This window comes from Lottia gigantea (genome assembly GCF_000327385.1).
Source record: "Lottia gigantea unplaced genomic scaffold LOTGIsca_151, whole genome shotgun sequence".
NCBI lineage: Eukaryota > Metazoa > Mollusca > Gastropoda > Lottiidae > Lottia > Lottia gigantea.
In genome coordinates, this window is record NW_008707814.1 from 459,240 (window position 1) to 484,490 (window position 25,251).

Here is a 25,251-nt window from a genome sequence, read left to right on the forward strand (position 1 = left end):
AAAAGTGGGATTGTATTCTATCTTCATTAAGAGAGGAATGCATACTTGAGTTACATAATGTTTTTTTTTTGTTGAATAGTGTGAAGTCAACAGAGGGAACAATCATTTTTTATGAAATTTGATTAGAGATTCTTCACAAACAGTCCCATTTTTACATCATCATTACTAATAACTTTAATTCCTGTAAATTCCATTACATTTATCACATTGTGAAAATAAACCCCGTAAATTGGTACACACTGCCACTTTAATTCGAGAGTAATTCCATTCCGAATGTGACCTCTTAGCTGATTCCTGATTCATATAAACTCAACCGCAAATTTGAATGGTTACTTAATTGGTTTCTTGTCGTTGTAGGTGGTAGCTAATTACTATGGTAATAGAAAACGCTATGAACCCGTGAAAGGTAAAAGGATACACTGGGCTGGTAATAGAGGAGGACCACCTAAAGATACACCCGTTTGTGGCTTTGATGGTTCAAAATGTCCACCTGAAGGTACGTAAGTTTGCAATATTTCAATACACTTTTGTATTCATTAGTTGGAGATATTATCTAAATTGCAGGAATTAACATAATCGGCCAAATCTGAAAGGCCAACTTAAATTTCCAGTTCCTGTTAGACATTGGCTTCTATGCTTCAAGATAATATTAAGATCAGATAGAATAGTTGCCTGTTGCTTTCAAATTAAGTTGATTCTTAACCTGGTTTGGTGGATGGTGAGTCCAATGGAAGATGTGGAATTATCATCAGTATAGCAACAGAATGGAATTTTTCAAATCAGATGACTGGATGATGATTCAACAATTAATCTTTTCAAATTATCATACAAAATGACTTCAATATTAAATGATTTTTACAATTTTCAACTGTTTCCATAATGTGGTATAGTTATTATTGTTCATCATGAATGTCCTAATGTTTTTGAGCAATACTTTTGTCTTTGTAGTATATGAACGAATTTGGATGGTTATGTTTAAAAGCCATTTTAGACCAGAACATTTACTTATTGCATTAATTCTTGATTTTTTTCCAAATACATGTAGATATATCGTTCATACTAATGGCCGGTTATTGGTTGAAATATTTCTTTTGAAATGTTGTTAGCTTTCCCCAATATATATTCACGAATTTGGCTTTTACTTTTCAGAACCGTTTCCAGAATATGGCATAGTTATTATTGTTCTTGGTTCAGTATTACTTGTTGTTTTAATTGTTACATTTTTTGTATATAGGTAAGTCGATATTTAATTTATACTCATCAAGACTGATTCTCGTAAGCAATGCCTTTATCTTTAGTATATGAATGAATTCAGAATGTTATTTTTTTAATCCATTTAAGATCTGAACTTTGTGCATTAAGTTCTGTTAATATCTGATAATAGATAGATCTTTCTGTTTTTCGATTTTTTCTTAATTTAGGAATTAAACCTTACAATGGGGTTTATGTTGTAATAGTCGAAATCGTGTATAGTACATTGCAATAAAAGTCCCATTGACAAGTATGCATTGTTCTAAAAAAAAAAACAAAGTGAGGTGCCCGAATGTTTTTGCTAGACTGTGGCGAGTCATAATGATTGAAAGTTGTCAAATTGGGGTATTGTGACTGTAAATATAGCGTTTATTATTAGTTGCATCAAAAGTAAATATAGCATTGCACGGAGTCCTTTCTACTACTATTTCTTCAATACTGCATGCCAATTCTTCCAATTCTCCCTAGGTCTTAAGGCACCGTTTGCCTTATAATATCACGAATAGCGCTCCTTTTGATTTATGCTGAACCACTTTTTCCGAAAAGATATTACAAAAATATATTTCTATGTAATATCCTTGGCTGAGGTAAGTTCATAGTTGTTTAATCTCTTCGTGTCTTCGCTTGTGCATTTTTTTTAATTTCGAAATTTCAATCAATTGAGTAGAAACTCTATCATTTACAAGGACAATGTTGTAGGATTTCAGTCTGCACCTTGTTCAAGTTTCATCACGCCAAATAGATTATTGCAGAAAAAAGAAACACAATATTTTTATTTTCCAATCAATTCCGTGCTTTTGTATTTCCCTTTGTAAAACGATGAAGCCATTCACATTATATTTTATGATTTCTGTTAGGCATAACAATAGCTGGTTTAATTGTGAAAGTCTCCATGATAATTATTTCATTTGCAGGAGTTTTGGAGCATCTTAATTGGACGTCCAAAGAGAATTGAGTCGAGCTGTAATCCTTGTTGTGTGACCCTTTTCTTAAATTTTCATTGATATATCACCATTTCTTCAAGATCCTTACACCTCTGAACAACTGTTGATGAACCAGCCAAATTGATGCATTTGGTACAAACTGGAAATATAAGGAAGAGAAACTGAAAAGGAAATGAGATGAAGTCAGTAGTATTCGAATGCACCTAGAATGTCCGACCTGCAGCCAAAGGTTTCAAACTGCATCTCGAATTACATGTACTGGGAAATTACTAAAATCGTTTTGTGAGACCAGTTTGGTTCATTCCGCCTCTGTGTGTGACTTAAACTTTTACTGTAAGATAAATTATTTGAAACAGCAGTTACTTGATTTTTAATCCCACCATTGGTTTCATTACTCCTTTAGATTCTCCCATCTAAAAGTAGGTAAAGAAAGGAACCTCAGACTCAATTCACGACACAAGTAGTCTGGTTTGACCTTTTTTCATCAAAACAGTTGGGGGAGAATTGTCAAGAAAAAAAATAACCACTGTCTATAAAAAACCTTAATGCAAAATGTACATCTTGCAATTTGTGTAAATTATGAATAACTTCTGACGCATTCTGTCAGACCAACGGCGGGATATTAAAGGTAATATGCGGTAATGAATATTTCAATTATCTACGTGTTTCTGAAAGTATAGACGTTATGACGCGAAAACAACACCTCAGGTCGTTTTGAATACCAAGATTGGTTGAAATGTATAGTGTGTGGGCACTTTAATGCACATCCGCATTTGAGGCGAACGTGATTCATATAATCAAGGATGCAAAGAATTCCATCCTTCAGTTAAATTATCAAATCAAAAATCAATTATTTCGCAATATAATTTCGGGTGTAGTTCTAACTCGATTCTGACATCAAACGTGTTTTAAATCTGTTACTTATATTTCTTTTTAACTAAGAAAAGATTAAAAAAACACAATTTAGCTTTCCGGAAAAGTTTGCGAAAATACAGGAACTCATGCGAATGAATATAATTAACTTCAAACACCGAAACTAAGAACATTATTCCACATCCGCCTGAAGGATTTTGCAATTGAAAATCGTTTTAACAAATCTGTAAGGAAAACATTGAAGATTTTTTCTTAATAAAGGGGATTATATTTGGTAGACTGATGGAATCGAGATTTAGTTTAGCGTCGATAAGATTAAGTCTGGGCCTGTCAATGCCAATATTTCAAATCTTTTTCTGACATTTAGAATATATTTTATTCCGGATAATTTCACTTTTTGTCAAGGGAGGGATAATTGAGTAATCCTGTTTCGGGAATTACAAACATGAAAGATAATCCGAAATGTCTGATAAATGATCCTCAAGTCATCTCATTTGATATAGGAGGATTTTACTGTTGTTAAAGTTAGCTTTTTGTATGTAAATTTCGAAAAGAAGAACAAAAATAGAATGAACAGTTATGTAACACACTGAAAGAGCCATGCCGTTTTTTGTAAGTAGAAAATCTAGCCGAAAATTGTAAAAATGCCAAGTATGGAGTCTATATCAAAATATTCATGCCACATACACATACGTAACTACCCTCGTAGAAAAAAACCTTTCTCTTCAGACTTTTTTTTATATCTGATGAATAATGGTTCAAAGTAACCAGAGGCAAAGTAGAGGAAACTATTTGGAATAGTTTATACTAATAGATATGTTATTATTAAACCCTCCTACTGCATTAATTTCCTGTTTCGTAGCGTTCAGTAAATACACATTAAACATTACCTCGTGGTAATTACACGTCATGGTTGAGATTCAAGTTAACATTCCAATTTCCATAAAGCGTAAAACTAAGATTCCATATACGCGTCATGCGGATCCGCCATGCGTCATCCGTCATGCGTTAAAAATCGAAATGGTTGGTTTAAGATGATTCCATATATGCGGTATCCGTCAAATGGTCTCCGTCATGCGTCAAAAAAATGGCCAATCATGGTGCATTATGATTTTTTCTACTTTGTTTAAAGACAAACTTAACAAGCCATCAAATAACAGATGGAGGAATGACATTGATTTTCAGTATCAAGAGCATGTTATCTATGTCCTCGCTATATACCATTTATATGTAAATTACAAATTCGTCTATTTGGTATTATTATCGGGTAGCTGACCAGGGATATAAGTTGATATATAAATCAAACTAGAAATCTGTTTTATTTATGACAGTTTCAATCTGTCTTGAACTAGTAGTTACTATTCTATTTGAACGTTTTGTAAGATGTGATGTTAACCATTTCATGAACTTAATAATTTAGTTACAAATTGACACAGTTTCTGTTATCAAGAATGGTTTGTATTGGGTTTTGATGATATAGTAATTGATATGATACATAAGGTCAAATATAAGTACAGAAAAACGGACATCAGACACGTTTACAAAGTGAATGTACTGAAACGAATGCTGTAGTGGTTCCCAACCTTTCTCAGTCTGCACACCCCTGGAGCAATCACCTGGGCCTTTCACACACCCCAAAAATTTGTTTCATCCACATTTTCAGCATGTGATGATGGGAGATGCTCTCTCAACTCAAAACAAATTCTTCTCCTACACCAGTTGGCCAAACCCCAGACACTCTAGTCAAACGCCTCGGGTTGGGAGCTAGTGCAGTAGATGCTTTAAAAGAGTATAATCTGCTTATAAAGACATACAGTATAATACTTCTCAAACATGACATAGCTCAAGTCATGTGAAAATAGATGTTTTCAGTACAAATTCCAAAAACCTCAGCTCCACTTTAATGAGTTCTCAGCTAACAATGCTTATCTGGCTTAACCGAGGTTACACCTGGCCTTACACCTTATATCCCGTCGGGCCAGATTGAATATTGCTAGTTGGGTACTATGCAAGGTGTCACTAGAGAGGCAGGACATGCCAATTCTCCCGAAACACTTTATACCACTCTGCGTCCATTTACATCCACATACCTGATCTTGTTCCTTTTGTTTCAACACTTTGAGTTGGCTTCTTCGGCTCCAAAGGGTCACGAGCTGTTGAAATGAATCCGTCATCGAAGCCTAGGTATGTCTCTTGACATCACACGTTTGGATGAATCTTATTGACCCTCGACCAAATAAAATTAGTTACAGATTCATTTCGACGACTTGTGACCCTGTAGAGATGTATGTGATGGGCTACAATAACTGTAATTGGATGTATTAAAAGTCGACGATTTAAAAGAATTCGGATTAATATATTTAACAAAAGTGCTATGATTTTTATCTATATCAAAGAATATTACTGAATAAGTTGATAAATTTATTTTGCAGACATATCAAGCTTGAAGCCGAATTAGCGGAAATGAATTGGAGAGTTAAATATGAAGATATTATGTTCGGAGCACCAACTAAAAATCGGAAATTGGAAAGATGTGGTAGTCGAATGAGTTTAATCCGAGTAAGAACAAATTTAACGGGATACAGTTCTCTAAAGCTGAAGACACATACATGCGGATGCGATGTCTGCGGTGCGGTGCGATTATGCGGTACCGTTGCGGCAGGTATGACACATTCGCACCACTCTGTAATAATGGGGTTTCCCCACAATGACGTCTGAAAATAATGGAAATCACCTGCGACACAGCTGCATTTCACCGGACAGAAAGTCCCGAGACTTTTGGTCCAGTGAAACGCAGCGGGGAAATATAGCAACGCACCGCAACAGCATGTATGTGTCATGTCAAATGCATACCCTTGTTTGTTTCGATCGGTGAAACGCTGCGGTGAAATGAACGCATCGCATCGCCGCACCGGACCACGAACCGCATGTATGTGTCTTTAGCTTTATTAGTACATTTTAACAGAATGTTACATTTGGGGTATTTTGATTTTGGGTCCATCTATATTTTAATTGAACCGGTCACAATCAACTAAAGATGCCCTAACTAACACCATAGCGATCACCAGCTGAGAATAGTTGCAAATAAGAATAGAGGTCATAAATTTCGTATGCACCTCTCATGCAACTGACTTGCGTTCGGTACTTATGGCCACTTCATTATTCGAAACCATACACAACTGGTAATCAATCAATCCTATCTATACATAAACGCATGTTGAAGACTTACAATCTAACTCTCATTGCAGATAAATGTCATAAAAAGAGCTGCGTCAATCTACGTTAATACCTTTTGTAATATTTGAAAACGTCTGTCCTTGAAATCAATTGTCGACTGAGTCACCCAATTGTTTTATTACCATATATTAGGAATAATGTACTTATTTACTTCTATGTCTGAGCTATCGTTACATTGTTTTCGTGTTAAAATTTTCATTTTCAATGTCGCAAAATCTGGCATTGAATATAAACGGTTTTATAAATGAATATGAGTTAACAGATTTTAAGACTTCGATGCCATCAAATGTTTGCCTTAAAATATGCATTCATATAATCTTCAAAAACGTTCATCAACCTACAGTTTCTAATCTAATTGGTGTATGTGTGCCATTGTACAACTCACCAAATTACTGTAGCAATAGAACATATTCATTAATTTTCAAACGTGACATTTCCAAAAGAAAACAAGTTGATTAAATTCAATATTGATATAGAGTCTAGACAATTAAAAGTTACTAGATTAGGTTGCTGTAGGTGTCAAAATTACAAGATTAAACAGAAAACCTTGACTCATGTAACTCGTGGTTTAATTCAAATTGAAGGAAATTATTTTGAATGCTGCTTTAATTGTCTATGTTTGCATTACTGTTGAAACTATTATTCGATATTCACCCGAACATTGTCACTTTGTACAAGAGGAAGTGTCTAAGGTTGACCTTGGTTCTGGCAGATCTTGAGAGATCTGAATTTCCAACAACTGCTAGTAAAATGTCACAGTTCCTCTCTGTTTGCGGAGTTACACTTTCTAAAAGAAATTAGATGATTTGCTACCATACAGTTGATCGCAGTTGATAGTAGTCAGGATTTGCTTAAGAGTTTCACTTCAGATTATATGAGATGATGTTAACGGAGCCCACTGATTTCTCCAGTGTATTATGCATTACGTCGATTTTTATCTTCTATATAAAGGGCACATCAGAGCAAGATCAAAGATGACACTTTATACAGAGTAACTTTCACCGAGTGTTTCGTTTGATTGAACATAATCAGTATAAATATTTGACGACATTATAACCTTCAGAATAAGATCCATCACTGCACCAAATTGACATAATCCATTTAGCTCATAAACTTTTTGTTAAAAGAGTTCAAGAATGTTCTGATTAGATCTGTGAATCTGAAATTATCTATAGATTCTTTGAGATCAGTTTTTTTTAATGTGGGGTTATCTTCAAATTTTTCGGCGGTAGTGAGGCGCTCTGTAAAATTGTTTGACAATGTTAATTTTAGTCAGACTATTTTTTATGAAAATAAAAATATTATGATATAGCAAGGATTTATAGGAGGAAGGGGAGTAATATAATCTATCGAGATTACTGAAAGGTGTCACAGAAAGAAGAAGGATTAGATTTATTTCTTACGTTGGCAAATTTAAACAATATCGACTGTAATTGATATATTCTGGAATTAGATGAAAATATCATTCAGAGAGATGTAATTAAAGGTGTGATGTTAATATACACATTCACTATTTTAAGATGCTCTGATCAATTATTTATTCAAATGCAGTAAATTTCACTACAAGAGATAAATTGTAGCTGGCAGAAACGTTTAAACTTCAACGCATGGGGGAAAAAATCCGGCTGTAACATTTCTTCACGTTTTATGATTTCTCAACAAAAATTACCGTACGAGCCTATTTAAAAAAGATTTTTATCTCTTCGTTCGATTAGGTAATATGGTGGGTCGAAGTGATGACAGTTTAATATCAACGGAACATTTCTTTTTAAATATTTAGAAACGAAATAAGTCTTATGGGTTTTACGAGTTTTTACAATTTAAAGGCAGTGTGCCATTTTGGAGGTGTTATTTTTAGTCTTGAATATATGTAAATAGTCTTCAGAAGTACTAGAAATGTATTTCTATATATTTCCTTTCTATATACCACAGAGTATCTTAAATTGACGAGTCGTCATTTTAACATTCAAATGCGAATAATTCTGGACACATGGATTTAAAGGCTCAAATTTCGACGGTGAGCTGTGATCACTGTTATACTGACTGACGAAAAATTTGCGAAAAAATAACAATGGTACATCTGTCCCTTTAAAGTATTGTCAAAAGTATGTATATTCAATGTAAGGTCAATGTATAAATGATGAATTATGTGGGTGTTTTTGTTTTCAGAGAAATTCTATAACGAGTACTGTATCAGGAGACACAATTGCTATACATTTGGACAATGGTAATAAACAGCTTTTTACGAAAACAGGCTATTATAAGGTAAGGAAGTCAAAATTCTTTCCCATCCCGTTTTGAAGATAACAATTACTAGTTTTTTTTTATTTGCAGTGAAAACATTTTAAGGATAGAATTATTTTGATTGTTGAAAGAAATTATCATTCTGCTTTGTTAATGTTAGTGTTTCATTCAGAAAATAATAATTTTTTTTTTAGTTTTTAACGTATTTGTTATTCATATAACTTATTTTTCTGCAGATAACCACATGTATTTTTTGTTACTTTATCCAGCTTATAACTTGAATCAAAGTCATGAGTAACAGTAACCTTTCCTAAAAACAAAACAACAATGGATAAAATAACTGTCTCTTTGTTATTCAGCAAATAACTTGAAACAAATTCATAATGAAAAAAAAAAACAAGTTATTTATATAAATAACAAATACACTTAACAATAACTATCTGTCAAGCAATTTACTTGAACGAACTGCATGGTCAGTCACTTTTCATGTTACTTAACAGAACTATGGATAACAATAACTGTTATATTGTTATTCAGCAAATTTACTATTTTGGATACGTATCATAAGCACACTTTGGATAACAATAACTATTTCTTTGCGGTTAATATCTTGAACCATTTTCACGAGTAACAATTAGACAACCGAGATTGCAATAACTTTCCCATTGTTATCATCTACCTAAAAATAATAATAAATATTTCTTGGGTAACTTTACTTGTTACTTTTAAACCATTAAAGATAACAATATTTTCTGTCTTTTTCTTATAATTTAGATTTGTGTTCCTTATTTCTTTTTGTGCAGTTTTTAATATCATTAATTGTATTGTCCCCGATGGCTAAATGTTAGAGTTTATTATTATTATTCAAGTCAAAAGATAAAAAATAAAAACGCAATTTTGTAATCTTTAAAACACAATAGAGACATCATATACAAAACATGACAATTGATCATTTTCTTGAAAAAAGTAATGCTTTAGGCTACAACACCCAAACAAACAAATTGTACAATTAAACTTCCTGCTTTCTTGCGCTGCTTAAAACATCATTGTTTTTCTTTTTACCATAAAATGTTACTTCTGTTTGTTTTGAATTTAAAATTCAGTCGCAAAAGAATTATCCTAAGATGTTTATGTTTTAACATGTTGACAAGAATTTGTGTCCATGAAAAAACTGAAAAGGTTAAATGTAGAAGTTCTTTTTTATCTCAAATACTTTCAGCTTTTAGTTCATTCAGCTTATTGTTGAAGCGCTATTTAAGAAACATCAATTGATAATTGAAGAATTAGAAAGAAAATTGCTTTTTAAATTTGTTTTCACAGTTTTTATTTTTTTCGTTTATTTTTTATATTTTAATATATATGGGGCTTTCAACTCTAATTTAACAAAAATTTAGACACAATTTCGGACGAATTTCGACAGATTTAAGGGAATTTTGGAAAAGAAACATCACTTTGGCATATCTTTTACTAGTTTTGCATGTCTTTCTGTTTTCTTGTGATCATGATCATGTGATCAATATTGAAACTGAAATGAGAATTCTTTGAGCAAAATCTAGTGTACATGTATTATGAAGTTGAATGCAAACATCCAACACTCGTCCCCAATGCCACCTTTTTTATATTTCAGGGAGCCATTAATGCTATTAAACAGATTAATAAACAACATGTTACTATACATAAACCATTACTAATGGAGGTCAAAAAGGTAAGGAATTTGATCTTACAAACTGGCCTTTACCACAGGAGAGATGAAATTTAAACCTTTTCACATGCTATGTTATGGTATTTGTTGTATGTTACCTGGTAAAACGTGATGGGTCATAAGCGAACCATACCACAACAATCTGGCCCTTATTCTTGCTTATCTTCGAAACCTATGCCAAAACCGTTTGTTATTAAAATTTGTTATCTATTCCATTACATCTATTTCAAATTAGCTGTGAGGGTTTCATCTTCACAATGTCAAGGTATTACGAACTTTGTCAAATACTTCGACTACAATAGCCACCTTTCTTGAAGCGAATACAGCCAATCAGAGGCTGAGCGCTCCTTGTAATTTTGTTCGATAATACATACAGTTATCTTTTTCTCTCAGATCAAAGACCTCCAAAATGACCATTTAGTAAGATTTGTTGGTGCTTGTATAGATCCTCCACATTGCTGTGTATTGACAGAGTATTGTCCTAAAGGAAGCTTACAGGTAACTTAAAACAAAATAAAAAGTAACTTATCTTGGATCTTCCGAGATACATGTAGTCAACGATTCACATATAGGAAAACAATGCTGAAAAAGCAGCTCTTTTTGCTCTATTTTATAGCATCTAATAAGGAGTTTCGGCATCTGAGAGCATCTCATCAATCACTGCTTTTAAAGTCGATCTGAGTGCAATGAAGACCGAATTTGTATGTGGCACCCGTTGTTCATTTCAGACTTTCTTGTAAACCTGAGCAGCCTAAATTGATCGCCGACATTAAGCCCAGTTTTTAGCGAAATTACATTTTTTCTTACTAACTTTTCACCTTTCACCTTTCACCTTATTTCCAGGATGTTTTAGAAAATGATGAAATACAGTTAGATTGGATGTTTAGATATTCTATTATGCAAGATATTGTCAGGGTAAGTGGAATATGTGAAACCTTAAAGATTCTGATAATTGCCAACAATTTTGAGTGGTTGCGTGAAAGAACTGAGCAAGAAAAGGTCATATGAGAGTTTGACCGGTATATAGAGAAGAGTACCATGCCCATAAACTACCTATTACTAAGACAGAATGAAAACCAAAGGGTATAAATGTTTCACTGAATTGATCCCAAATACTCAGAATATACCACAGAGTTCAACCCAGTTCGTCTCATTGCTTTGATATCTGATAATTGGTTCGCTCAGGGACACATTACGTCTCTATATACTTATGTTGCTCGATTGATTATTACGCCTTCAATAAAAAAAAAACCTTCAAAACCTATATTCTGAGGAAAAGACGGAACACGAAAATAAAAAAAAAAGAAACAGAAAATGAGCTCTTTATAATTATGAGGAAGTTCCAATCTCAAATGAGTTATTATTTCATAATGAAAAGTTGCATCATGTGTCATCTTCATTCAACATTATTTCAGGGAATGGCCTATCTTCACGGTACTGATGTACATAGTCATGGTAATTTAAAAAGTACCAATTGTGTTGTTGATAGTAGATTTGTAGTTAAATTAACAGATTTTGGTTTACATAAACTAAGAGAACCCGACGAAGATACTATAGATGTTACCTCATATGCCTATTTTAGAAGTAAGACCTTTATTTTTCTATTGAAATTAATAATGGAATTATAATATGTAATTAATGGTGACATTCTGATTGGGCATTCGCTAACACATATATAGTTTTATTTAAAAGCGTTGATTAGTCCACTTTCAATTTAACAAAATAGTAATCGAGACTATACAAGACATATTTTGCAGCAAGACATATTCGACCTAATAAAAATGAACTGCTTTTATGTTTTGAATCGTCTTTGGGTGATGTTGTGCACAACAACTATGCATTGTTTTTTGTTTTCATTATATAGGTAAGTTATGGACTGCACCAGAACTATTAAGAATGTTCAGTAAACCACCAGAAGGAACCAAGAGTGGCGATGTATATAGTTTTGCTATCATATGTCAAGAGATTGTGTATAGAAAAGGAGTTTTTTATTTGCAAAATTTAGATATGGCACCACAGGGTGAGTATATCTTCAATAAAATGAAAATGAACTTTTTGAGTTCTGGCTCGCTTATCGAAACAACCAGGGATCGATCACGGAATAAGCAAAGAAACTATCTTTGTATGTTTAACTTGAGTTTTACCGTACCTTATAGTCCATACGATCGGCTCAGACAAGAAACCAAAATCCAGGGCTAATGCTAGTGTATTGGCTAAATTTCCGACATTTCATTTTGAATGACGCAAGCAGTCTTCATAAGCCAAAACCAGAGGCGTAATTAATAACAAATATACTTTTTAAACGTTAAATGTTTGTAAAGAAACGACAATTTGGTCCTATCACGGCAAAAAAGCCGAATTTTTTCTGCCTTGGTTTTTGTTTTTTGTTTTTTGTTTTTTTTTTAAATATAAAATGGACTAATCGAAAATATTTTGGCCGATTGATGTAACAAAATATATTTGGCCAATTACGTCACAAAAGAATTAATTGGGTCATATGTTTGCAGTCGGTTCCACTTCAAGATGGAAGTGTGCAAATTCCTAATTTGTTTAAATCTGTGGATGATGAGCGGAATTAATTCTCTCATTACTGTCAGCTGATATGTTAATTTGATAAGAGACCAAAGCTATAGTTGATCACCATTACGATTTGATTTGACACTTCAGGTTATGGAAACAGTAGATAAGTTCTGATTTCGGATCAACACGGAAGTCATGACCTTCGGGAAAATCATGTTAATTTGATTGGGTTAATGCTTATCCCAACCTGAACAATACATTATGCAAATTCTATTTATCTTGGACGCCCAAGGTCACTAGACTACCATCATGTCATTAATAGAAATTCCATCCTGATGGAAAATTAATAACTCCAGCCAATAACATGACAAATGCGGAAATAACATACGCAGTTTATCGGTTTCCTTGGCAGTTTTAGTCTTATATAGCTGGATTTAAGTATTCTTATCGATCTATTTTTCTAAATTGACAAAATGAATTTTAATAGCCAAAATTGGAATCCATACCGAACATCTTACCTCACAATTGAATAGCTGTTGTCTGGTATTTAGTGACGAAGGTGAATATGTGAAGGACAGAATTATAATATGAGTAAATTATGGCAGTCTTCGGAAACTGTTATTTTTCAAATGTCAGTTTTTCCCCGATTTACTAAATCAGGCTATTTAACAGATTTTCCTGAATTCCTTCAAATGGCTTTCTGTATTTGAAAACCATTTGCTCCCAAGGTCGACTTCGATTGCTAGATTTAACGGAAAAAACATATTCTTCAAAATGTGCTTGGTTACTAATAAAACTGACAGTCTAATTAAAAAATCTTTCGTTCCTTTTTTATTTGCTTTTATTTTTAATATAGCGGCTTTATTAAAAATAAAAGCTTATAAAAAACGGAACGAAAGTTTTGTCTTATTTTAATTAAACTGTAAAACTTACTGTTTACTTATTTACTTGGTATTACAGAAATACTTACTAAAGTAAAGAATGGAATGAAGCCATATTTTAGACCAACTTTAGAAGATTTTGATTGTCCTTGTGATGAATTAGCTGGTGTCATAAGAAGAATGTGGTCAGAAGATCCTGCAGAAAGACCAGATTTTCACAGTCTAAAAAATATCATTAGGAAATTGAATAAGTAAGACACTAATCACTTCTACATTTTAGTCATATTTTCTTTATAATATTCCTCATAGCTTGTAGTGGCGTCAGTGGTACTTTCACTATATAAAATGATAAAAAAAAACATTTGAAAGTGGGGAAGGGGGGAAAACCCGGGCCAGACTCTTTTCTGGGGCTCCCTGGCTCCCCGTAGAAACACCACCAATGGGACACCTATATTGTGTCGATATAGAAATTACAGAGCATTTTTTTTAACTTTAACTTGAAAAATGTTTATAAAAAATGGTTTCATTTTTGCAATTGTGGTAAACTGCAAGTATACAAAGAGTCAACCAAATTGTGTACCACTCAGAAAATCAGAAGTAATGAAATATATCTTATTTCAGGGACGGTGATAAAGGTGATATTTTAGATAACTTACTCTCCAGAATGGAGCAATATGCCAATAATTTAGAAGCTTTAGTCGAAGAAAGAACCGGTGATTATCTAGAACAAAAGAAACGTGCCGAAGATTTACTCTATATGATGTTACCAAAGTAAGTACCTTGAGGGTTTCATATGATTTTAGTCAATTGTTTGCATGGTTTTCAATAATATTAGCCACAATGTGTAGGTTGCTTTGACATTTAGACACGATTGCCTTACATATCATTTGTTTTGCAGGAAAATAGCGGCCCAGTTAATACAAGGTGAACCTATAAAGGCTGAATCCTATGAACATACCACTATATATTTTAGTGATATTGTTGGCTTCACTGCACTATCTGCTGCCAGTACACCCATGCAGGTAAACTAGTTAAACGTATGACCTTAATGATACCAAAGCCACGGTGGTTCAGTGAGTTAGACACTTGCTCACTAACCTGAAGTTTCAGGGCTCAATTCCGGCATGGGTCGAGAGATAAAACATTCGGATTATGAAATCTGTCAGTGATACAGGTCACATGTCTGCAGCTGACAAAGAAAAGGCGATCGGACAATATACCGAATGCCAGTGTGCTACAGACTGTGTACGTTTTAAGATCCTCGACAGGAAAGTCGAAAAAGGGCAGACTTATGCAACTATTCTTTCAAACTTAACCCAGACAGGCTAGTAGGCTATAAAACTCATTTCTAAATGATATACTCCAATTACAGATAACTAAGACAGTACGCGTCCACTCGACAAGTTGGAAAGTTAGCAAATAGCAAAGCAATAAGGCATTGTAAGCGAACAACATTGTGTTTTTAAGCATATTCAGAGTAAAATGTATGTATATTTTCAGGTGGTAGATTTATTAAATGATTTGTATACAATATTTGACTGTGTTATAGAAAATTATGATGTATATAAGGTAAGTTATTCATTAGTATAATGCTATGCACCAACCGATAAGTTCGTTCACAGTTAAAACATATAAACACTTTATCATTCTAATCATGGTTTAAGATGGTTTTGCGTCTTGGTATATTCAAATTATTTTTGAAATATTTAAACCAAACCATTAATGGTTTGAGATGGTTTTGCGTCTTGGTATATTCAAATTATTTTTGAAATATTTAAACCAAACCATTAATGGTTTGAGATGGTTTAGCGTCTTGGTACATTCAAATTATTTTTGAAATATTTAAACCAAGCTAATAAAGAATTGCCGCTTATAAATGTAGGGTCCATCATATATAATTTTTTTTAATATTTACAATAGTAAACTTACTTCGATGCACCAGGCAATAAAATTTGTTGTTTTTTTTTTGTTTTAGGTAGAAACAATCGGTGATGCCTATATGGTAGTATCAGGACTTCCAGTAAGGAATGGTAATCTTCATGCCAGAGAAATAGCCAGAATGTCACTGACTTTGCTCAATAAAGTTTTGTCTTTCAGAATATCCCACCGACCTAACGATCAGTTGAAGCTACGAATTGGAATACATACAGGTAAAAGCTTGCGGTTGTTGACAGAGCGGGGAGAGTTTCGGCTATGAAAGCAATAACCGTGTATTTTATTGTTTACGTAACTACAGTGCACCTAATCGCCTGTAACATTATTACGGACACCAATCTATTGAATGAATCAATAGTTCAGGACAAAAATATCACTATTTTAAACATTACTGCATAATTACCTTCAGTCAAACAAATCGAAGACGTGAGACATCCAAATAGATTTATTTCTTTTTTGCTTATAAAAAATAACAACATTTTCCATTGAAAACTGCTATTTATTGATTTGATATTATCTTATAAATAGGATCTGTGGTAGCTGGTGTTGTAGGGAAAAAGATGCCCAGATATTGCTTATTTGGTGATACTGTAAATACCGCCTCTAGAATGGAATCAAACGGACTACGTAAGTACCCTTAAATTATTCATCAAAGCTTCTACTTACAAATTAACGTATACAAATTATGTGGAACATACGAAAAGAGATCGGCGCATTAGACAACAGGATTCATCCCTTTCAGATCTTAAATGTCTATACAGCGGCGCACTGCTTCGTCAACACCAGAATAGCGATGCGATTGTTTATTTAATGGCAATCAGCGCAAATTGGTCCATACAACCTGTTGATGTATTGTATAAATGTTAATCTGTTGCAGCACAACGAATTCACGTAAGCCCAGAATGTAGAGCAGTTCTAGATACATTTAGTACATTCGAGTTGGAATTAAGAGGACCTGTTGAGATGAAGGTAGGTATTGAATGTTTGATAGTCGAAAGCAACTATTCATATTAGAGCCATGCCAATAATTATGTTCTAAAGACAATGGTGAAGAATCCTGTGAAGCATTTTATTCTGATTTCCATCCGTGACGGATCTGGACGTGAGCCTTGACCATTAATGTAATTGGTCCCGATAGCCTGGAGTTTGAATTGAAACTGTATTAACTGGTTTTTGTGTTTTCAGGGTAAAGGTGCCATAGTTACCTCATGGTTAATTGGTGAACGAGAAGCTCGTCCATAAAATATAATTCCTGTTTAAAAATCAAAGTTGACTGATCTCAAGACCTTGAACAGGTTGCCGAGTTCTCCGATTCTTTAGACCTACAATTTACTAGGAACCTTTTGTATAGAGCTCTTCTTCATTGAATGGTTAACAAAGGAAATTGCCATGCATGCCAATTCTTAACTTAAAATTTAAATGGTCACCGTTCCAGAGCTTTATTTAGCGGTTCGATAATTTTGTACCACAATGGAAATGATACATAAAACACTCAATATACGTGCTGTGTTTTTTTTTAAATATAGATATATAAAACGGAACTTGAAACGTGTTGTTTGTTAAAATTGTGTTTTTTCTATTATGTCTATTAATGTACATAATTTTTTGTAAATAGTAATGTATTTTATTTTATCCTATTGCTTGAACATTACAGTCAAATATATGCAACTGAAGTTGCTAGTGTACTTTTTTTAAATTTCCCATATCGTTTCAATCATATCTTATTTATATTGCTTTTGACTTTAAATGAATTTATAGTATAGGTTATTTTATCAGTCATACTGTATTGCCCTAAATTTCAAAGATTTCTTCTGCACAAAAGCACTGCAATTCATCCCGCAAATTTTCCATTCGTTCCTGAAAAAACTTTCATTTTTTACCTGATTTAGATGATTTCACTTAGAAACCCTATTTCTTAATTAGTTGGGGAATTTCTTTTTTTTTCCTATGATCATCTGTTTTATTCTCTATTGTAGCCTAAGTTGTGATGTTTACTTAATTTTTTTCGTAAGTTATAAGAAAGTTTATTTAACCTTATGATCAATCACTGCGCCAATTTCATTAATATGACTTATTCCTTAATAGTGCGGGAACACGAACAGTCTTGCATGATCCACATGATTATCGACATAGTGGAAAACGAACGTCTGGAGATTTTGTGTCTCCTCCTGTACGCACAGCTGACAAAAATCGCCGACCAAGGCCGTTCTTGTGCCCGCATTATATACCTATATTAGATATTATCGTCACAATTATTTCATGCTGTTAAATCCAGTGTTAGCATATCCAAAAACAGCTACATGCCATCGAAAGCTACATCTTGGGAGCTATATGATCTGAATGGTCCAATTTTGCAATGATTAAAAAAAATTAAATTGTACAAACATAGATGAGTATATAGGCTTACTTCTTTAGATTGACAAAATTGGTTATCTCCTACAGTTAAATATCAATATCAAAATAATTGTCATCGATATTGAAGATCTATTCTATGATAGTATTCTGTTTTATCATTATGTCACAAAAATTGATTATTTCACATTTTAAGTTAAAATAAATGCTAAGAAATATTATTGTTGAATTAAATTTATTTCAATATATTAAAAGAAATATATTTTGTCCTATCGAAACCAAGTACTAACGACCCGAGCCTCAAAACGGAAACCTTAAATCCAAACAACATACTGGCAAAACCTTGGTAGCAGCTACTGAACTTTTCACATGAGGAAATATATCAATAATATTATGTAAGTAAGTATTTCGTAATGAAAATAGGCACGCGTGATTTTAAATGTTTTTGTTTAAGTAGAATGCAATGCAGTTTTCGTCTGATCGAGTCGACCACCCCCTACTCTCCAGATGCATCCCAGACATAAGGAAAACCAGCAACATAATCCAATGAGTATATTCCTAATAAATAGGTTCATATTCAGATGGAAATTGAGTAAACGCAAAAAGACAACCATCAATTGAAATAAATCATTACTTTCAATTTAAAATAAAAAAAAACACCAATAAAAATAAACATGAACATGATGTTCGGAGATATATATAAAATTTCGATTCACAATCACATTTTGTTTTGTTTTTTTGGTAAGGAGTTAAAGGGAATAGAAGAGATGTGGATTTAAAATTCTATTTCCACATTTTAAAGTATCGAAATACCACTTTGGACAGCGTATCTCATCTATTTCCAACTAAATCAGGGCTGTTTACAATCATTTAAATCATGACCATATGACTAGGAAATATATTTGTATCCATTCCGTCGTCATAATCAAGGTATTTTTAGTTGTCACGTCAAAAAGATCTTCCTGGTGTCTTTTCTTTGCCTTAGCTTTTTATCATTCAAATCTAATTACAAGCCAAATACAGCAGACTTTCATAATATCATAGAAGAATCTTTGATGTCTATGGCAGTTGCACTTAATGAAAAGAAACTGAAAATCTATAATCATTATTAGAAGCAACCTGATATACGATTGGACTGACAAGGTCTAGTGCACTTATTGAGACTTATTCAATATAAAGATGAATACCGCTGTATATTTTCAAAGACATTTCATATTCCATGATTTTTGGTGATCATATTTATCTATTCCAATTAGAGGAACTCGAATTCGTATGCAGATCGGAATATCATCTTTATCAGAAATGAATGACTAAGCGTTGATAAAAGTCTAATCCTTTGCTTAAACGTCCAAACTCAACTTTTGTAAAGTAAGTTGATCCCCATTTTCTTGATATAAAAATTGGAATTCTTGTCTGAAGCACAAGTCACAGGTAGAAGATGAGTTAAAGTCAATAAAGGCATGGTCGTTGCAAACTATTGGGTCTTCAAGTATAGCTATGAAATTACCCAAAATACAGAAATCCCGGAGATGATCTACTTAATACTATTTGTAAAATCCTTTTCTGACAATGATAATAATGGCGTTCTTTTTCTACAATGTCACCTGCAAGAATTAAAATTCCTAAATCCAGAATTAAAACTCCTAAATCCAGAATTAAAATTCCTAAATCCAGAATTAAAACTCTTAAATCTAGAATTAAAACTCCTAAATCCAGAAATAAAACTCTTAAATCCAGAATTAAAACTCCTAAATCCAAAATTAAAACTCCTAAATCCAGAATTAAAATTCCTAAATCCAGAATTAAAAATTCTTAAATCCAGAATTCAAAATTCCTAAATCAGGAATTAAAACTCTTAAATCCAGAATTAAAACTCCTAAATCCAGAATTAAAACTCTTAAATCCAGAATTAAAATTCCTAAATCCAAAAACAAAAGGGATCGGCTATTGCAAACTTTTGTTGAGGTATTGTACAAACATATTGGATATCTTATTCGAATCGTCGACAGGGTGCATTTTACTATAGGTTATAAATTGTCGTCTATATCTCTGTAATTCTCCGATAGTCAAGTTTTTAGTTAATATTATCTAAGTATAAATTAAGGAAGCTATAGATATATAATATGATTATAAAGGATAAATAGCAGTAGAAATACTAATTTAAAGGAGGCGACGACGTCTAAGAATCATTCATTAAACAAAAAAACCAAACCAATGCACGAGTCATATCCGATAATAAATATATAACCGAGGGGAAACCAACCAGCAAAAAATAAAACAGAGAATTGAATTGACAGTAGTTTAAAAATCTCATCAAAAACTGTACACGGGATGTCAACTCATCGATCATTTTAACTTGAGTAAGTTTCGTGATCAAAGAGTCCGTGGTTTAAAGATCAAAATTCCAGTAAGAAACTAAGCTAAAACTATCTGAAAGTACGTCTGTTTCGAAAATTTGTTTTCTTATATTTGCTATATTCTTTCGACACAGATGAAAAGGGCAAATATCATCCGCGCAAAATATAGGTTTGAAATAAGACAATAGCGTTTTAGTGATTATGTTGTCATCCTTATAAAATATAGATGTTTTGGGTTAAATGTCATAGACATAAACTGGCCAGTTATATGTGACATATGAATTATTGCTTTATTTGTTTGTAAAAGAAAAGGATACTTTATCTGTAGCTCCAGGAATCGATATAGAATCACCGATAATACTTAATTTCTGACTACTCATTATTTCCTAAAAAAAAGTAGATTGCAAAAGTCAATACGTCATTTAAAATTTCACTGGTAAGAAATTAACAAAGCCCCCACTGTCCCATGTAGAGACACTGTATACCAAAGTGTTTTTTACAACAAATAAGAGGTACGTTATTTTACCATAGAAGTTATATCCCCATTGCGCACTGCTTGATAGTTCAAGAAACACACACAAAAAAAGTGAAGCTATTCATTTCATTTCCAATTCTATCCATTTACCGACATGCTAAGTAATAAAAAATGACATTTAGAAGCATTTGTGTTGAGCTTTAGGAAATGAAAGATAAACAAATTAAACAGCATGCAGTGGTCCCCAAATAGCCGTTATAATCAAACCATTTTAATTCCAATTGCCTTTCGTGTCTAGAATACCAATTGCAAGAATAACAAAAGAAACATTCGTCTCTTTACCTTTACATTAAACTATTTAAGCCTAATTTAAACAAACAGTTTGCGGAAATTCATTAAATAATGTAAAGGCTGAAATAAAGGTAATCAAAATATCCCAGACGAAAACGTGTAAATACTGCAATAAACTTTTCTCAAGCAGATAATATAATGTGTGTCTTGCACAATGCAATGGGATAATGCTAACGTTTAAAAAGTAATGGGTGGTATTTTATGATAGGCAAAGCACTTTTCCGAAACTGCAAGTTCCCACCAGCGACTTGATAACAATTAATTTTTAATATTGGTCGCAGTTTATATGTTGTGACAAGGAAACTTGAGACTACGAGTGGGGCTTGATGTACGTGCTAATTTTCATAACCTAGTTTTTACATTGTTTAGACTATCATGAATACAATTTACTTTTGTTCGTTGCGGCACGTGATGAAGGTGTGGCTAATATGTCAGTAATGATCTGTGCAGGCAACTTTAGTCACTCCCCACTTTCTATACGATTTACATAATAAATCGTTCTTTAACTACATTTATACTCAGTTTAAGAACACCGAAGACTCCTCCCACTCGTTTATACAAGGGAAAGATCAAAGGAAATTCTCGATATCATGTTATAAGGTCAGTTGTCTTCTATTATTCTAATGCATCCAACTTGCGTGTTTCCAACGTTTGCTTCGCTATTTTTAACACAAAATACATAATATAAATTTTACTCACGGTAACTATTTCTTGAGTTCTTTTATCTAATTCATACAGGAAATTGGTTGATGATAGTGGTTGCTTAAACAATACATGAAATTCACATTATATTCTTTTTCTGAGATACATACATTGAGTGAGAAAAAAAACTCATTTGGAATTGAAATAACATTAATGGTATGAACTAATCAAAAAGAGAGGACGTTCATATTCTTTTTTCTACACTTTATGGCCAATGATAAAGGAAAAAGCAAGACATTTACCAGATCGTGCTTTATGACTTCTATTTGCAAAATTATCTTGGAGCATCTGACAAATCGTTGGATTTAGTCGATCTAATACACGAGAAGACTGAAAAATCGTAGTTGACACAAATAATAGTCCATGTTCTAATTTACACCCCAAAAAATGACCCTGTCGTTGAGGAATCGGCAGGAATCTGCGGCCATCTCGTTGATTGTAATTGCTAACAATGACATAAGACGGGGTCGGGTAACGAACAATTTTTGAAACGAACAGGTCTGAGCTGCAATTTTTGAAACGAACAAACATTTACTCCAGGCTGCGCCACCAAAGCTCGAAGCTACAGAGAACTTATTTGTCATAATGTCCAGGCTCGTACCCAGACTTGATTGTGTGGAGCTCTAGATATATACCCCTCCTTCCCCACCCAGTTTGTCCCCACGGATCTGATAATGGTGCCAGAATAGCGGATAACCTTAATCTTTATACTTACACATTGTGTAGAGACATTGGGTGGTGGTGGTTTACGTTTTAATAAACTATCTAAGATAAGTTGAAATGGTAGGGTATCATCTATCTGTACTGTAAACAATGGACTGTCCCATCTATTCGTTGATACCGGTGGTTCAAATCTCTGTATTAAACCTTCCAAACTAAAAAAAGACTTCAGATTTATTCTAGTGATGACAAAGTTGCCATGAAAGGGATTCGAAATGGACTTATGCCAGCTTTACGACTAGCTGAAGACTTCTCAACGTTGTACAATCACTTACATTTTATCATCATATTGTTCACTTTCTGGCCGCGATTTGTTGAATCTTTCAGCATTTTCTGGACTAATATCACATAATATCTAAAACAAACAAAAAACATAGGAAAAATGGCAATTGTGACAAAATAGTCATTAAATCTAGCAAATATACGGTGTGTTGGAGGGCAGATCAAAGGGTTAAACTTGCTACAAAAAGATTTGCAAATTATTGGATCTGTGGTATAGCGGGTTTTGTGTCCAAAAACAATAATTAACTCACTTACGACGAACGATCATCCAGATTTTCGGAAGAGCCGAAGAACGAGAACAGAACGTGTTTCAACAATCCACGATTCTTATGATATACCTATTTTTTTAAGTCGGCGATAGAAGGGAGATAACATTGGTAATGTAAATCAAATTCTTCCACAAGAATTATCAAAATATATAAACACAAATACTTACAACACAGTGTGGGGTTTGACAAGATTTACTAACACAGAATAATTCATATCGGTAACCTAAATACAAAATTGTATATACTTGTACTTTCTTATTTGGCGTAGCTTTTAACTAAATAAATGAATTGAAAAGTGTGATATATCAATACGCTCATGTTTCATTATTAACAACGTGGTAAATTGGTTTACGTAAACCTTTCAAATTCTTTTTACGTTCCTACATCAACAAGGTACTCTTTTTAAAGTAATTCAAGTAAAGTAAGGGACACATTTCTCTAGATTTTGGTGTATAGTGTTTATTAATTTGTGCAATTAAAGGGAATGTATAGAGGTTTTCTAATTCTGTTTATGTGTATAGGGGACACTGATAGCTTCAAAATCAACCGATTCAAAATTTAAATCAGACTAAATCTGTGGTTCATGCAATTCCACTAAAATTATCGCGAAACCCCGATACACCTAAAAAAAAATTAGAAAATCTTTTAACTTTTCTAACCTACTGAAAAAGTTAGACTGGCCATTTGAAACATAAAACAATCATGAGCGAAAATAGTCAAAAGCTTCCCTTTACCTTTAATATAATTTAAAGAATCTAGAATAACAAAATCTTCTTTATTTAATAATCTTTGCACTGATGATTTCATATTTCCTCTTGAAATTTTCTCTTTTTGAGGATCTACAATATAAAGAGGTATTCATATTCCTATCCTGATCCGTAAGATTAGATAATGCAATAATACAAAATGGCGACTGACTGAAGTTACTCGCTTCGTCTACAAAGTATGAATTGTTAGCTTTAATAATAAAATATATTCCTAGCAAGAATTTGAAAAAAATGTTGAAATGAGTCAAAAATTTTACCTGCATATAATTCATTCTTTGATAAATCGACATCTTCGGTGACAAGGTGAACTACTCTATTAGGCTCATTTTCACTGAGGTATTGTTTGAGTTCTTGTGTTCGTTTCGTTTTACCACTAGACGGAAATCCACACATTAATATCAACGGCATTTTGTTTTGAAATAGTCAAAAATCTGTTCAAAGAGTTCTTTCACGTGTACCAAATAATTTATAAACATAGACTCTATTAACCGCTCTTTTCTCCTAATGTTTATTGTTATTAACGTCTGGATAAACACGTGTTAAAATATTAAATCTCCGCGGATCGACTTAAGAATAGAAAATGGGTGAAAATGACAAGCTGGTCGATTTGATGGCGTATTTTTCAATAAATTTTTATGGCAAAGCTTTTCAGTCTGATGATAATTTGAAATATTTGTGGGGTAACGAGACACTTTATAGTCTAGTATAAAAGTTTTTGACAATTATAATTTAAGTCGTTCTATTCAGTCAGACTGTATTCTCTGACATGAAAGCGGTGGCAGAATCACGAAATAGAAAAGATTGATAGTGGGAAGGGGGCGGTGCAATCAGGGAGCCTTAAAAGGGTTAATAGGGAGAAAAAGGTTGAAAACCTCTGCTAGATGTTTCATCATAATTTTTCAATTATGCTTTCTTATTTTTAATTTTGCTACTATGTATTATCTCCTGATAATAATAAGTGCCAAGCATTCCCTGGTACATACCGTAGCATAGGTAATGGACCCCAAAAATATATTACATATGATTTCTAAAAGTATACAGTAGGCGAATACACACTACAGTTGGCTATTACTTTTGCTACTATCTGCTTTGCAATAGTTACCTTCCTTTTGAGTATCCCTTCAAGTAAACGAGCCTACAGTACCCATGAGTAGGTTTGGACATCAGGCCAACGATTGCCCATATTTAAAAAACTCGACCTGCCCGTTAACAAAACGCCTTCTGATATTTCAGTTGTATTTGTTACAAACTTTATTATACAAATAAACAGTTATAATACGACGATTAAAAAGTCAATAAAAAAATAAGAGTATAATATAAAAAAATATTTATAATTATATTTTCTTTTTTTGACTAAAATCGATCCGGGGGGACCCGGGGAGATCGGAA

General features: G+C 33.0%; 2 protein-coding genes across 2 annotated transcripts in view; one reads left to right on the top strand and one right to left on the bottom strand.

The window, feature by feature from the left end:
• Positions 1–16,829, top strand: part of LOTGIDRAFT_140809 (hypothetical protein) — a gene marked incomplete at both ends in the record, with an annotated part of 62,050 nt that extends 45,221 nt beyond the window's left edge. Inside the window, 17 exons of the mRNA XM_009050679.1 lie at positions 358–496; positions 1,150–1,234; positions 5,501–5,627; positions 8,475–8,570; positions 10,177–10,254; positions 10,645–10,749; positions 11,095–11,166; positions 11,667–11,835; positions 12,116–12,271; positions 13,732–13,903; positions 14,274–14,423; positions 14,551–14,674; positions 15,153–15,221; positions 15,628–15,802; positions 16,116–16,214; positions 16,465–16,556; positions 16,773–16,829. Coding sequence (XP_009048927.1) covers positions 358–496; positions 1,150–1,234; positions 5,501–5,627; positions 8,475–8,570; positions 10,177–10,254; positions 10,645–10,749; positions 11,095–11,166; positions 11,667–11,835; positions 12,116–12,271; positions 13,732–13,903; positions 14,274–14,423; positions 14,551–14,674; positions 15,153–15,221; positions 15,628–15,802; positions 16,116–16,214; positions 16,465–16,556; positions 16,773–16,829 — 1,965 coding nt within the window. The remainder of the gene's footprint in view (positions 1–357; positions 497–1,149; positions 1,235–5,500; positions 5,628–8,474; positions 8,571–10,176; positions 10,255–10,644; positions 10,750–11,094; positions 11,167–11,666; positions 11,836–12,115; positions 12,272–13,731; positions 13,904–14,273; positions 14,424–14,550; positions 14,675–15,152; positions 15,222–15,627; positions 15,803–16,115; positions 16,215–16,464; positions 16,557–16,772) is intronic.
• A 3,051-nt stretch (positions 16,830–19,880) lies between these two features.
• On the bottom strand, positions 19,881–24,307 carry LOTGIDRAFT_200870 (hypothetical protein; the record flags this gene model as incomplete). The annotated part of the gene is made up of 8 exons (XM_009050680.1): positions 24,120–24,307; positions 23,830–23,934; positions 23,263–23,318; positions 22,820–22,899; positions 22,540–22,699; positions 21,822–21,884; positions 20,614–20,682; positions 19,881–20,027 (listed from the first exon to the last, which is right to left on the bottom strand). Exons 1-8 carry the CDS (start codon positions 24,268–24,270, stop codon positions 19,884–19,886), a joined length of 828 nt encoding a protein of 275 aa, XP_009048928.1. The 5' UTR covers positions 24,271–24,307.
• Between the last annotated feature and the right edge of the window lie 944 nt (positions 24,308–25,251).